The sequence below is a fragment of the Cyrtonyx montezumae genome, unplaced genomic scaffold, assembly GCF_038088225.1.
Source record: "Cyrtonyx montezumae isolate F1298 unplaced genomic scaffold, pur_monq_1.0 scaffold_17, whole genome shotgun sequence".
Classification (NCBI taxonomy): domain Eukaryota; kingdom Metazoa; phylum Chordata; class Aves; order Galliformes; family Odontophoridae; genus Cyrtonyx; species Cyrtonyx montezumae.
In genome coordinates, this window is record NW_027071903.1 from 6,340,239 (window position 1) to 6,356,039 (window position 15,801).

Here is a 15,801-nt window from a genome sequence, read left to right on the forward strand (position 1 = left end):
ATGGCGGCGGGCGCCTCGGACCCCCTGGAAGAGATGCTGCTCTTCTCCGAGGAGGTGGACGAGAAGGCGGTCAGCGACCTGGTGGGCTCCCTGGAATCGCAGCTGGCCGGCGGCAGGGGCTCGGCCGAGGTGCCCCAGCCCAGGACCTCCGCCCCTTCCCAGCAGCAGCAGCCACAGCAGCAGCAGCGCCAGGGCAGCCTGGCGGGGGGCAGCAGCCCCGTCCGGCAGCAGCAGGGGCGCCCCGCGGCCCCCCCCGCTACCGGGGCGGAGGAGGCTGCGGCGGGCCGTCCCGGAGCCGCGGAGAGCCGAGCCCCCGCCCTGGGGCCGCTCCCGTCCCCGTCCCCCCCGGCGGCAGCGGCGGCGGTAGCGGCGGCGGCGGCAGGGCGGGGAGTGAGTGTAAACAGTAGTAGTGTGCAGCAATCACATGGAGCGGCTCTGCTCGGCGGCAGCCCCGCCGCCCCGGCCCCGCCGCAGCCCGCCGCGCCCCCGCCCGCCCCGCCTGTCAACAACCATGTGGCCGCCGGCACCGCCGCCCGGGATGCGGGCAGCCCCAGCCCCGGCCGCAGCCCGCCCGCCGCAGAGCCGCCGCCGCGCAACGAGGCCGCGGAGGGGAGCGGGGCGGAGGGAGCCGACGCCGCCGATCCCGCGCCGCTCCCCGGCGAGGCGACGCCTAACGGGGAGAGCGCCGGGAGCCGGGCGGCGGCAGCGGTGCCGCCGGTCAGCGACCGGCAGAGCCCGGCCGGCAGAGAAGGCGGCGCGGCGCAGCCCAAGCCCGCGCACCCGCCGCCCGCAGTAAACGCACTCAGCAACTCCGCCAGCCCCGCGCTCGCCGCCACCCCGCCGGGACCGGGCTCTGCCGCCAAACCCGCGGGCGTCGTCAAGCCGGGCAATGCCCTTCCCGCCGCCTCGCAGGCACTGTCGCCGCGGCCCGCGCTGGGCGCCGCCCCGAGGCTGGTGGCCCCGCAGCTCATCGTCAGGCCGCCGCAGCAGACCACCATCCAGCTGCCGCCTGGCTTCACCATCCCGCCCGGTAAGTGGGGCGGGCGCGCGGCTCTCTGCTTGGCGTTTCTCTAACGGAGGTTTTGTCAGAGTTAGCGTTTTCCTGTTGCTCGGCGTGTTGGCAGCCAAAGGCCAGGAACCCGTCTGAGGGCGAGATCTGTCCGAGTGGCTGTCATGAGCGAGGATGTTGTTGGCGTAGGGCGCGTTGCTACTGGTGCGGAGTAGTTTTGAGTGTTGTTTGGCGAGTGACTTGTTTCCTCTCCTTGCGAGAGTGGCGGACATGGTAAGTTATTTTGTAACGGTGTAAAAACAGCTGTGCATTAGAACAATCTGCAATGCATTGACCAGGAATCACATCTCTGCTGAAGAGCTCTGCAGTCTGCTGTACTCGATATGAAGAAAAGTTTTCTGTTTTCAGGGAGCGCCTTCTGATGCCAGGTGACCGTATCCACACTATGCTGTGTGATTAAATGTAAAGTTCTTCCTTTCGGTGTGTGTGACTGTGTCACTCCTTGCTGGGTAAGCACAGCCCTGACACAACTGGATTTTGTTTCTAACCCTGAAGAAGTCCCCGTGCCCTGCTTGTTCTCCTCTTAGTTTCTTGGTGTTTTGTAAAGATGCAGGCTTGGCTAATGAATTAAAGCAGCATCTCCCCATCCTGGTAATTCCTACTTCACTGCGTGTAGCTTTGCCTGGACGTTTGTAGGCTCACAGTCTGCGCCCATGCTTAGGTTACAAAGATGCAAAAAGTTGCTAAGTTTGTTATGGATCTAGGAGACGGATTGATGTTCAGCATTTCTTTTCTATTGACGTAGACAGCCGTAATATAACGCTATTTTACCTGGAGATACTGATGGAATCTGAATTTATTTCTTTCACCATGTTTCTTTTAATAGCTGGGGTTTTTTTTTTGTTTTTTTTTTAATTTTTTTTTTTAGCTAACAGTGCAAAATGCAATAGAAGTGTGCTTCTGGGTGCTTTAGTAGCTGTGCATTTGACTGTAGTTTATGAAACTACTGCTCTAAATCCTGATGCCCCAACTGGATAAAGCTCAGTGGTTTCACAGTGAGAGACCTGACTAACTCAAAACTAGTGAGGGTTAGTTTAAAAGTGTGTGGCTATATTCCAATTAGATTGGTGCCGTTAGTCTTTAATTTCACTTTTTTTAATATGCTTGATGAATACAAAGTCACGTACACTAAGTTGTATCATGACTTTGCATACAGTATTTGTTCCGCCATGTAGTAAACAGATGGGGAAATAGAGCCCTTGAAAGCAATCTTGTCAAAGGTTTAGAGACAGTTCTGTAAATAATAGTGTGGAAAAAGTATTACTTGAATTTGATTTTTTCACTAGATAGCTTGAAATCCTTTACATTTGCATTAACAGGAGATGGCATGTTCTAAGGGTAAGAGTAATTCGTGAAACACAATGTTATTTTTGGCTAATTACACTTCAAGTTTGTACGTTGTTATTAGCTGATATTCAGACTCTCATATTGTGATCTTCTGTCTAATGCAGAAGTTTAGAATGAGTTTATTTTAGCAAATATTACAGATTAGCATATAATAACTAGACTGTTCTAGCACTTTATACCAGCTCACGAGTTGGTGACTCGTTGACTGACAGTAAGGAAAATATCTCTGTGTTTAACTCAGTTTTGACAATGTGACCAATTTACTATGAAGTAAAAGATTTTTCAAGTCCTCAAAACTGGATTAAAATATAAATTTGCTGCACAAACATTTATGTATCTGTATAAGTAGTGATATCTGCAGCTTCTATTGAAACCATGTGGCACACATTGCAATTAATTTGTCCCTGCTGTTAATTTTTTTTTTTTTAATTCAGGTTGAATTTTACAAGGTTGAAAAAGTAATTAACAAGACGTATGTGAATTGGTATAACGTTAATAGAATGTGTATTTTTTTAAGGTGTGGTAGTCATTATCCTTTAAGGATTTTTATATTAGGTTCACGACACTCAGACAAATGGTATCTGTTCTGCACATTGGAGCAGTGTATTAGTATTTGTTTGTCCAGAACAGCATATATCAAATACATCATCTGCATATAGGATTTTCTACAAACCATTAAGTCTGGTGACTGAAGGCCTGGTGGACCTAGAAAGTTACCTTTTTAAGACTTGTTGTTGTTTAACTCCTCTTTTAAAAATTACTCATATCTCTCTCAAAGACCAATGATTCTTTCCTTTTGCATGAGGTCTTTGCTGTAGCTCAATACACTTTTTACCTTAAAACTCAATTTCCACAGCCCTTGAGTTAGTTGTGGCTAGGAGAAAACTCAAACAGAAATGCGTTTTCTGTTTGTGATTTTTGGAGATAAGGTGGCTGGGACACCCAGGACTCAGTGAGTGAGAGCTTCTATTGCAGCTGTGATTCATCATGTTCATCATGGGGCTGGGCTTTGTGTTTCTGTGTCAGAGACTGAAAGAAGGCTATAGACTACTTCTGATTTGATACTTGCTGGATATAATAGTACTCAATATGTTTCAAAATCTATATACTGAGGTGGCTTTTTTGTGTTTTTTTTTGTTGTTGTTTGTTTGTTTGTTTGTTTTTCTGGGAAGCCAATACTTAGAAATGAGTGTGTGCTTTTTACTTTCTTTATTTTCCCTTGTAAAGTTTTAAAATGTATATGAAGAAATCTGTGCATACACATAAGTTGCAGGAGCAGTGTCTCCTGGCTCTGTTATCAACAGAGTAAAAGAGATTTCCTAGACCCTGAAAGACCTGTTCCTTTTTGATGGTACATCGTATCCTACTTACATCTAGGTTAGATTATTGGAGTGTGTTCTGGGACTAACTTGAAAATTCTTTTTAAATAATGTATCTGGAGAATGGCTTCTAAGTTCCAGCTGAACTAGAGGAAGCACATTACGTGCTTGCAGTGATCATGATCATCAATAAGTGTAGAGGTCCAGGTGATCCATGGGCCAGCTGAGCCTTTGGAGCTCCATTCTGACCTGCTGATAGTGGAAAATCAGGACAGTTACACTAAGGACAAGTGCGGGTGGCATCGACTGGATGTGTAGGCTTTTATTTGTGAAGTGTATTATGAGAAAATAATAGTGTTTTCATTTACATCCAAAATGTACTTTGTTCATTTAAAACAATTCCTAGGAATTTTCCTCAAATACCTGTGGATCTGTTGTTTCCTGTGGAGAAGTAATTGTGTTGGGCCTTTGGGTGTGACAGTATTTTTTCTTCATGCCCAGACCTCCCAGTACAGTGATGGTAGGTGCTGAATAAATTCATGTGTCAGCGCTGAAATATTAACTAGATCTCAAATATTGTATACTCAGAAATGTGTCTGGCTTAATGTTTGCTTCTACACGTTCCCTAATGTTGTTGTTTTAGTAAAGCTCTCATATCATTGTCCCTGGTATGTTCAAACTGAATGTTGTTCTCAGCTACCAGACCGTTGTTATAGTTTACTTTAATGAATATTTCTTTCATGTTTTATTGTCCAAACCTTAGCTACACTTCTGTGCATCACTGTGCACCTATATGCTCAAGCTACCATTTGTTTTGATCGCCATAAAGTATAGGCGTTTGAATTTCAAACTAACATAAGTAGTTTTTGTCTGCTGGTGGGATCTCCTTTTCTTCATTGAAGTAAAATCTCATATTATCCCACAGTAAAAAGAAATAAATGGGATGAAGAAAACAGTACAACACTATATGTTGTTTTTATTCTGTATTTCGTAGTTATGTGATTCTTTATAATTAGTCACATTACTCTTTATCCTATAGTTATTGTCACTTTATTCTCACTAGGTATGGTCTTGGTGCGCACGGATGCTGGACAACTTGTAATGGTGCCCCAGCAGGCTCTAGCCCAGGCACAGATGCAGGCTCAAGTACAGACACAGGGACAAGGTCCTACCAGCATTTCACCTAGACTTTCAGTGCCCACAAGCGGCCCAGTTTTTCGCCTAACAACAGCTCAGGTATGTCTGCCTTGATTTCACCTTGCTTTTGTGTGTTACATTCTCAGCTGTCTTGTGTATTATCTTTATTATCTATTAGTACTTCCCACAAACACTTCCTTTTTTTTTTTTTTTTAATTTGAAGACCCGGAAATAGTTATTCAAATACAGTTTATTTTCAGAGATTTGGGGTTTTTTTTAAATTTAAGAAAAATCTACTCTGCAGGTTTTCTCAAGAGCCTTTCCAAACTGTGAATTCATTGGAGGTTAGAGGGCTCGGTCTTAGGCAGAAATTAGTTTGGAACATGTGCCATTGACTTAGTAAATAACTTTGTTCCCTCTCTGAGTCATTGTGGTATGCCAGCACGGTGAATGGATGTACGTGATCACTAGATTTCACTAGAAATTAGAAAAGAAAAAGCAAAGCACATTCTGTGCCAGAATTCACAGTAGTTAAGTTTTTGTAGTATAACTGATAAGAAAGACTTGATTACTTTGGTTCACTTCTGGATATGATTGGTCTGCGCTTACAGTTTTGCTTGTAGTTCTGACGACATTTTACTTTATTTTAGTATGAATTGACAGGATACTATGCTTTTCAGTCCCATACTCTTTCAGTGAAGTGTATTGCTTTGTTTTATTTTCAAGGATGAAAATGTGGTGTTTATTTATTTTAAATTACTTTGTAAACTTCTTTTGTTTAAAATTTTGTAAGGATGCTGTTCAGCTGCAGACTATTTATGGCCAGTGCTGAACTATCTTACTAGAATGCAGAGGCAAACATCTTCAGATGTATGGGGCTGCTGTGCTATGATAATAACAGACAGAACTGAAGGTAGTTTTACCTAAGTTCTTTGCTTGTAAAAGGGATAGATAACCCTAAGTGAAATGATGTGAAAAATATGCCTTTATGATTTTTGATTGATTTTTGTGTAGCTTGCTTTGAAGTATCTTGAATGTGTATTCTCCCATGTTTAGTATTTGATTGCTGTCCCAATATATCCTTTATGTTTATAGTTTAAAAGATTGTTCAATTAAAAACTTGAAGCAGTGATAAACTTTTCAGAAGAGAAGGAAGCCAGAATAGAATTGAATGATTGAAAATGAGGTGATCTAAACCATAGAGTAGCCAAGTAAAATGCAAGTTTTAGAAGTGAATGTAATAGGAATATTGTGTGGCTCTACAGAATGTATCTCAGGAAGAACATAAAAGCCTGAAAACGCTTGAAAAACTTTATGCTGTCAGAAAAAAAGGTAAGTGCAGTATTAGGTGGAATATTCTAAGAGAGCTCTTCAGAAATCTGTGGTATCTGGAAGGATAAGTAGATTTGTACAAGTCCTTCAAAGATAAATATGAAATGTCGGGAAAAATAAACACAGCAATAAGCCTATACTGATTTCCTTTTTTTTGTTTATTTTTTTTTTAATAATTTGACTCAAAGAAAAATCTGGGTAATGTACATTATTTAGTTTGTATGTCTGTCATTGGTTGTTTGCTTTCTTGTTTTGTTTGTTTGCTTTTAAAATAAATGCCTAACTTCTTTATTATTGACAGAATATATAGCACACATTCTAGCAACAGTTTCTGAGATGAGTGTATAGCATAAATGTGTAACAGATCATGGGGTGGGACTGCACCAAGAGTATGACCTCAGTCTGTTAAAATGAGTTAGGTTCAGTTGATTTGGTTTCACACTGTAAGTTTTCATGCAACTTTAATTGCTGTGGTTAGCATTCAGAATTAAAATTCAGAGTGGAAACATTCATATGAAATTACATATTAACTAATTGCCTGTTATTTGAGAACATATGAGGAGTACATCATTTTTTGTGTGTGCATAGAATCTTATGACAAAAATACAGTTCTGCTTGGCTGCACGTGTTCAATCTTTATTAGAAGACTGGAATTCGTGTGTGTGCACAACAGATGTTGGGAGTTGATCATATTGGCCTCAGGCAGGTGTTCTCCAGTTATGTGAAGCTGTTAATATTTTGGAAATAGCATAATCTGACTTGCTGGGTTTTTGTAAAAGTTAAACTCTGAGGATACTGCATGTTTATGTGGTGGTATAGATGCTAAAAATCTGTGGAAGCAAGTTCTAGCATTAAGATGATGTGTTTTTCTGCAGGATTCTGACCAGCTTGATAACCTGCAAAGCATCGTAGATATTTCTTTGATAAACACTATAGTGAGTGATAAACACTATGCTAAGTTTTTGGATGTGTCAGTTATTTGAGTAGTCATTCTGGTTTGCCAAGGGATCAGGCACTAAAATGCAGAGAATTGTATGCACTGAAAATAAATTCTTCCAGTGGGTTAGTAATCAAAGCTTTTTCTAGGAAATCTGATCTTACTATGGAGAATGTATTAGTCAGTATCTACTTCATAGCTCTTCTGTTCACTTTACTTCAGACTGTACTAATTGCTAGCCAGTGTCAAATAGCAGCTCAGTAATTGTTTTCAGTGTTATGGATGTAATTTCTATACACACTATAAATAATTATGTTAAGGAAGTGTGTTATGAGTTATGTAGTTGTAAAATACAGGTCATTAAATTATCTCACAAAGGAGTTGTAAAATCTGGTAGTTAGCTTTGGCAACTCTGAGTGCAGAGAGTGATAACTGCAGAATATAGAAGGAATGTTTTCTTAAAAAATGACTACAGAGATGGTCTGAAAAATCTAAAATTGAAAACTCTGTGAATCTCTTTCTTTAAAAAAAAAAAAATATATATATATTTGAGTCCGATTGACTTAATCAGTAGAGGGAAAATTCCTGTGACTTCAGCAGTTTGTGCTTACATCCAGGATGGTTTATGAGGAAAAAGCCAACTTTCTGTAAGAATAGCAGAAGAAAGCACAGTTTAATTTCCCTCAGGATTTAGCATGTGAGCCTAGCATAACTCTTTCCTTTGATTAAAAAACAAGCGTGTGTTGCCTTGCTAAAGGTTCAGAGCTCAAATGTCACTGTATAACAGTATTTTCCTCCCCAGATAGTAAAGGATGTATTGTGATTGCAGTGTCAAACTGCAAAAAGTTCAGGAAAATTGAGGCACATAACTTCCCATTCATCCTATGCTAATCTCTTCTTAACTGTGCAATGAGTTACAGTCTGTGTGATAAATGCACGAAGATAAAAGCATCAGCTAGACCAGGCACACCATTAATGCACATACTGCTGCATTGCAAACTTAAAACTAGTGTTTCTTTCCTTTGGGGTGCTTGGCTTTCCTATTTAAGTTACTTATTTTGTTTACAATACTTTGCTCTCAGTTTTTGCAGTTTTTAGGTTAGAGGCTGTAAGGAAACATGTTACATCTTTGTGAACAACTTTGCATTAGAATTTTGGATGAAGATACGCAAATCTTTTTTGAAAGGAAGACTCAGTTTCCATTCTTGACTCTTGGGTGGGGTGGTCTTGGATTAGATGCTTACTTCTGCTTCCCTTTGTGGCTGCTCTGTAAAATATTAATCTCCACTCCTTGATCCAATTTCTGTTGAAATTCTGGAAACTGATGAATTGGATAAGCAAGTGCCTTGTAGGAGAGGTCTCAGTTCTGATAGTATAATGCAGAGCTTAAAGGCTGTAGAGTATGGGAGTGCAATGTGCATTGTTTGAAGGGCAGTCAGAAGTAGTGGAATGGATCCAGGCTGAAGAATCAGCATTTGAAAATAACAGAATAGTACAGAGAATGAAGTAGTAGAGACAAGCACCTGTAGTATGGAGATATGTGTGATATTTCAACCTTTTTCTAAATTTGCAGTCTGTGTTGTTTTCTTTTTTAAGAAAAGCTTATGAAAGATTATTATAAACTTTTGATGTATTAAGAAATTATACTGAATACTTTTTCTCTGATAATGCTTGTTTGAAAAAACATTTAATGAAGTAATAAATTTATAGCAAACATTGGTTTCAATTAACAGTGCAGTTTTCTTTGAATTTTTTATTTCTGCATGTCTGTTTTAGTTTTTTCTTGTTTTTTATCAAAATTATTTTTTTCTGCATATTAAATCATTAACATTGGAAAAACTGTACACACTGTATGACCTTAGCTAAAACAGAATGTGTGGAGAATGAGCTATTATTTGATGGAACTTCAGTTATCTTAGAAAAAAATTTGTTCTGGAATCTTCTACTACAAGCAGATCAAAAAAGCAGGAATTTACTTGCATCACCATATACATAGGAGATGAAGACTATTGGAATTATTATATAGTTTCTATTACGTTTTTTGCCTCCATATCTTGTTTGGAAGCCTGTACATGTAAAATTATGAAAAATGAGTAGGTGCTGCCATCTAGTTTTTCTTCGGTGAGTTTCTTTTTTTTTGTCTGTACTTTTCATTTCTACAGATGGTACTTTTTCATGCTTTTGATATGACACATACTTGTTTGCTGATTTTTAGGACTGTAATCCTGTTAGTTTTATTTTCATAACCAAAAAGAAAAACCATAAATTTTCCATTAAATTATTTGAAGTTAGTTACAAAATTAAAGTGCTTCTGGACAGCAAGAAGAAAGAAGTGAGCATCATACAGAAAAAAGACCAGTGTTGAGCAGCAGCTTGGGCCTTTGCCATCGTAAGTTCTCTAATTGCTGATGTTTGAGAAGCTCTTCTTGCTAAAGCTGAGCCTTTTAAGTCTTGTACAGCTCTGATAATACACTGCCTGTGTTTGTATTTGTTGTTTTGCAATTTTGATGTTTTTTTAATAGTATATTTATTTTTCCTGTTTTTCACATTCTTCCTGCTTTCCTGATAAATGCTCATTTTATTTCTAAGTACATTGTAAGTGAATTGAGAAATCTTTGTTGTTTCCTGAAGGGAGTTAACTTTATTATCAAATTAGCTATCCCATAGTATTTTTGTATAGATGGTTTTGAGGCTTCTTGCTCTCATACAGTGTTCTGGAAAAGGCATTATTGTTAGCAGGGCAGGTGGGTTGAAATGCCAGAAAAATTGAAGGTTTTTGGTCTTGGCTGTGCTTCAACTACAAAACCGTTTTCCTTCCACGAATTGTACTATTTACCTTTCTGTAGTGTTGAGATGCAGTATTTAAACTTCTTAAAATATCATGCCTACAGAATTCCCAAATGTTAATAAGGCTTTAAAATTAAGCTTGCAAAGGTTAGGAAGCGCTGAATTCCTGAGCAATGTAGTAGTGGCTTCCATGTGGGTGTGCTTTAAGTTACATGGTCATATTACTGTTCTTCTTAATTTCTAAAATGTGTAGGTTCAACAGCCTTGTGAAGAATTATGTGTTATTTTCCTCCTCAGCTGTTCCATGGATTACTTCAGGCTTGTTTGCTGCTTTGTTTCTGAGTGTCTTTTTGAAGTGAGGCCTGTGTCCCTTAAAGTGTTACACTGGCACTGTACATCAGCAGGTGGTACTGTGGTACAGAATACAACTATAGCAGCAACTTGTTTTCAGTGGTTTACTGACATGGCTGTACTGACCTGTGGCAGTCTGAATGACCTTGATTTTAAAAAGCTATGAGTACATAATGTGATCCTTGAAGTTTCTGTAGTCCTGCCTTGGCGATGGCAAATATTTCCTGTGTATTGCGATGTACTTTTTCCATATACACATGGCCTGCTTTTTCAAATGCACCCTTTTGTATATTACTTCAAATATAACAGCAGCTTGTTTGTACACAGCAGGTACAAAGTGTTTTGCTCCTGTTTATGCCTTGAGCTTTGCCTTGCTACTCATGTGTCCAGAGAGCTGGTGAGGAGGTCTACATAGATAGGGAAGTTAAGATGTAGTTATTTAAGGAGTGAATTTACAGTGCACAGAGTAATATCACTCTGGCTCCTTCCATGAATGGTTATAACGTGCAGAGACTACTTCTGTGGAAGTGACTTACCACAGCCTGAAAGTGGAGTAACTTGGGTTATCTGCATGACTTGTGCAGACAGAATGAATCTAGGGACATCCATCCTCCAAGCTGGCCAGATGCATTTGAAATCCATACTTTCACATCTGCACCGTGCTGTGCCCTGCTTAGAACAGCTAACATCTTTGCATGGAAAGAGCCAACTCAACTCTGCAAACAAAAAGCTATCTTAAGTATTCTCAAGTGTCCCTGTGGAGATTTGTGGTGGAGTATTCATTCATGTCCTGGTTTCTTTGCATGCTACATACTATATGATATATAATATACATTTATATATTTAGGAAATGCAAAATTCATGATGCATCCATTAAAAAACAATATAGGTACATTTGAGGATATATCCCTTTCTTAGTCTTGGTTAGTAGTTTTGGAATTTAATTACTGTCGTTCCAAACTTCAGCAGTTTTTCTTTAAAGATGATTACAAAATCATGTGTGTTTCTGCAGGAGCTTGATACATCGGTTTATTATTTCCTTAGAAACATTAATACTTTCTGTGGTTTTGGTTTTTTTTTTCCATAAATTTCTCTTGACTTTTATTTGCAGCTTTCCCTTCATAGAAAATACAGCTGTTAGCTTCTAAATCATAATTATTTTACTAGATCTTGTTGGCATGTTTGTGTTGGGAATTCTTACAGTGTGTTTTGGCAACTTGTAGTTGTCACTTGAAGGCAACTTCCATGATGCTTGGAACTAACCTAGAGAAACTCTGACATTTCTGATCCGCTCAGCTCACACTTGACTTTTTAATATATTTGAGATTTGGAACCATGGTAGTAAAAAGTTGCATTAATTTCTTTGGAGTTCTTTGGTAGTAAGGCTTTTTCTTCATGTCCAACTCATTAACTGATTTTACTGCAATTTTTTATCAAAAGTAATTGTCACTAGTAATTTTTAAAATAGGATGCATTGAGTCTTAATACTCCGCAGCTCGCTCATTGGTCTAGCACAGTGGAGTATTGTGTATGGATTGCATTGCACACTTAGTTGGGTAACACACTATTATGACACTGACATTTCATGTTTTAATTATATGCATATTTTTTTCAGAGCATGTTCTTATGATGAATTGAGAACATTTATTAGTTGAGAAAAATTCTGTAGCCAGCAGTCTGAACTGTGTATTTATTTACAGAGTTCTGACTCAGATCTTTCTTGGAACTGAGTAGATGTCAGAAGTTTGCCTTGTTGTCTCCCTTCTTTGTAAATCCCCACTTCTGTAAGCAGTCACTGCCAGTAAGGGGGCTGACAGCATAGGCATTCTTAGATCAGAAATTGATTATAAGCAAATGAACGAGATATACAGTATTAATATTTATAAATGCAAGCTTTAATCAAGTGCATATAGTTCCGTACCAGTGAAATTGAACTTGGTGGTCTTCTGTAAAATAGAGAAAAGAAGTATAGCATTTAAAATCCTAAGAAGCATTTACGGTAATTCTTCCAAAAAGATAAATTCCTACCTACTGATGACAATGCTATTTATTGCCTCTATAGGCTACCTCAGTATGGAAGACATTCAAACTCAAGAGAAAAAAATCTTGAGAGCTATCCAAGCAAACAAAGCAAAACAGAAACAGAACAAAAAGAAGGTTTTTTTTTTTTTAATTCAGATGTCAGGTAGATTTTTTAATTTATTTGCCCCCCCAAGTACAGAAGATGGATATCCAGAGCTGGGGTTGCTGAACTGATTAGTATATTCACCTGGAAAATAAATATTCATTTGCTGTCTAAACTTTGTCCCAGTATTAATTTTCTTTGAGAGAAGATCAGAAAATGCAAGTGTATATAAAAAGAACCAATCTGTGTTCGTGCCAATTAGAAACTCACATGTTGATGGATAACTACATGTAAATATTACATATAAGTAATAACTAAATTGCTTGTTTTTCCTTCATTAGCAACCAACCTCTGTAGCAACATCCACTGTCCGCCTTGGACTTCCAGTGCAAGCCAAAGTTGTTCAATCAACTGCAACACCTGTCAGTGCTACAGCTGCTGTGACTCTGCCAGGAGGCTCTATTCTTTCACATACCACAGTAAGTACTGAGATTATAAAAGCAGAAATGGAGTAAAGAAGTTTTGTTCATAATCATTTGATTTTGCTAATGTGAATTTTAATGATAAATGTTAGTACATTTACTGGCTGTTTTATGCACGTGTTGGATGATAGCCTGTATTTTATTTTCTGTTGTTTCCTAGCTAAAAGAAAAAAAATGGTAGTATAATTTCAATATTTTTTCTTTTTTAAAGTAAATAATAAATCAGTCAGGCTCATAAGTGTTATTGCAGTGGTGAACATGTAGGACGAGGTTTGTCCCCTGTTGAGAACTATGGCTGTTTGTCCGCCAGTGCCACAGTTTATACCGTGCATCGCAGTGGAGGTACCTGGGTCAGCTTGTGCTGTGTCTGTGCCAGAACTCTGCTGGTTGGTTGGGTCAAGAAATCCTAATAGGTTCTGCTCAGCATGCTATGCTGCCTGGCTGAGCTCTCTAGTTTCTGCAGTGCCATTTGGTGTGTCAGTTTGAGACTTTTTGGCACTGGGAACAGTGGCATATTTAGTCAGATCATTTCAGAGCCGAACTGGACAGAGCCTTTGAGTATGCGGTCCTCTGTTCAGCTTGATAAACTTTCTAGCCTTCCAAGATTGAGGAGTATGCAGCAGGATCTTTACATATGTCCCAGATACATCAGACAGTTCTGTTTGCAAAGGCTAAAGCATATATGCATCCATTGGGATCAAATTAGGTTGTGAAACTGCGTTGATGCATTTGTGTACTCTGATCTGAGCTCTAACTGAGGTATAGAGTGTTTTGAACCTGATGACATGACAACAGATCATTGGGAATGATCTTGTTTATGGCAAGGGACAAAATTACTAAAAGTTGAGTTAAAGAAGTAACATCAGAACAAATATCTTAAAGGACTGGGTAATAACAACTCATTTTTAGTTGTACATTGATTTTTGTAATAAAAAGAAATTTAAATGAGGTTGACTTCAGTGTGGTTAAGGGATAATAAAATTAGTGTTATAATAAATAACACTTTTATTTTGACAGTAAAGATGTATTTGGAAGGAAATATATTTTGTCAGACTTCTAAGAGCTTTGTGGTTGGGTAAAAGATTTAAAAGAATGATCTGTTTTCCAACATAAAATACTCATAGGTGTCAGTAGCTACAACAAATGCTCAGAATTTATTCAAGACCACAGTATCAGCGGGAACACCAACGTCTCAACAGCCTGCAGTAATTACTGGTGGACAAACTCAAGCTGCAGCACAGAACCAGAGTCAGCCTCGGCTCCCTCTTCCACCTCATACAACAGCACAAGTGCCAGCACAGCCCCAAGTCATACCAAGCTCACCTGTACCTGGAACTACAGTTGTATCACAGGTATGTAGTAAAATGATAGTTACTTGGTTTCCTTAGTATTCTGTGAACTTCTCAGATCTATTTGTAAGTGGAAAATCTCATGCAAGGCTGCTTCTCGTGATGAAACAAATATGTTGTGAAACAAAAACCCTTCAACTCATTTCAGCTAAGTGGAATGCAAATTCTGAGAAGGGAGAACAACTGTGGCCATTTTTCTCCATCTTGCGATATATTTGTAAAAAAGTGAAAATCTATGGTTAAGCTGAAGGGTAATATTTCTGGTTCTCAGAGTTGTCGGGCCAAATTACAACATATAAAAATAATATCTTAAAAAATTAGAGTGTCTGATCTTATGCTGTTGAAAAATGTTGGATATGATAGTTTGAATGATTTCTAATTAGATTTTGTTGTAGCTGCTTTGTACAAAAACATATTGAATCAATAATTTAACAAACAAAGATCATTTAGGGAATGCTGTAGATGGTGCATCCTGAAGAAGAATGCATCTCCAAAAAATTGTTACATTAGTTCTTGCACTTGCCATTATTTCTATCAAATCAGACTGTAAAATAGTTCTTTCACTGACTTCTGTCAGTCATTAGGAAGTATAGTTCAGTTAAATAAGAAATTAAGAAAATGTCAGGTAAGTAATAGCCATTGCAAAATAGCTCTTGTTGTACGTGCAGTATCTCCTGCTTGAATTAAACAGTGTAATCATATTCTCTACTTATAGTGATTGAACCATACAATGATCGTAGTTGGAAAATAGCATGTGTCTGATTTTATTTTCTTTGGCTTTTGCAGGAAATGCAAGAGAATGTGAAAAAATGTAAAAATTTTTTAGCTACTCTTATAAAACTTGCTTCTCATAATTCACCTTCTCCAGAAACGTCCCGCAATGTGAAAGCTCTGGTTCAGGATTTGCTGGTAAATATTTAGTTGTCTTTCACTAATATTAATTATCCATTAAACTTGTTATTTATGCGTGAGTATCACATGCTGAAAACTGTTGCTATACTTCAGGGAAAGGAGTTGGGCTGCATCAAAATGCGGATGTTGTGTTATTCTGTATGTTTCAATAATCTGATGAGGTAGGCTTTCTCTTAGATTCTGAAAGGGGAAATGTAACATAATATTTTGTATGGATTAATAAAAAATAATCTTGTTTTGATGGATAATACTTTGGTCTGTGTAGAGAAAAGAAGTAAAAAAAAAAAAAAAAGTAAAGATTTTTTCCTTGAGGATTCATAAAGTTTATTTTCCTCCAAACCATGACCTTTTCTGAAACAATAAAAAGCTAATTAATGTTTTAACCACAGTATGAATGTAGAACCCTGTGAGTTTCAGGAACTAAAGGAAAAGTGCTTTGCTAAACTATTGAGTCTAAGCAGTTCTTCAGGTGGATGCCCCTGCATGGAGCCTTAACTGTGAGCGAATTTCAGGAGGAAAAGCTGTCTTTCAGCTGAACAAAATCTTTGAGCTTGGAAAAAAGGTTAACTTGAGTAGTCTTCAGTACAACAGGTATTTCAGAGTTGTGTAAAAGCATTGCAAACAAGTGCTACTTTGGAGTTGAACACATAGTAA

General features: G+C 38.8%; 1 protein-coding gene across 1 annotated transcript in view; it reads left to right on the forward strand.

Annotated features, from left to right (window-relative positions):
- Positions 1–15,801, forward strand: part of LOC136046561 (transcription initiation factor TFIID subunit 4-like) — a 126,981-nt gene continuing 111,180 nt past the window's right edge. Inside the window, exons 1-5 of the mRNA XM_065733158.1 lie at positions 1–1,030; positions 4,799–4,971; positions 12,746–12,883; positions 14,011–14,238; positions 15,022–15,144. Coding sequence (XP_065589230.1) covers positions 1–1,030; positions 4,799–4,971; positions 12,746–12,883; positions 14,011–14,238; positions 15,022–15,144 — 1,692 coding nt within the window. The remainder of the gene's footprint in view (positions 1,031–4,798; positions 4,972–12,745; positions 12,884–14,010; positions 14,239–15,021; positions 15,145–15,801) is intronic.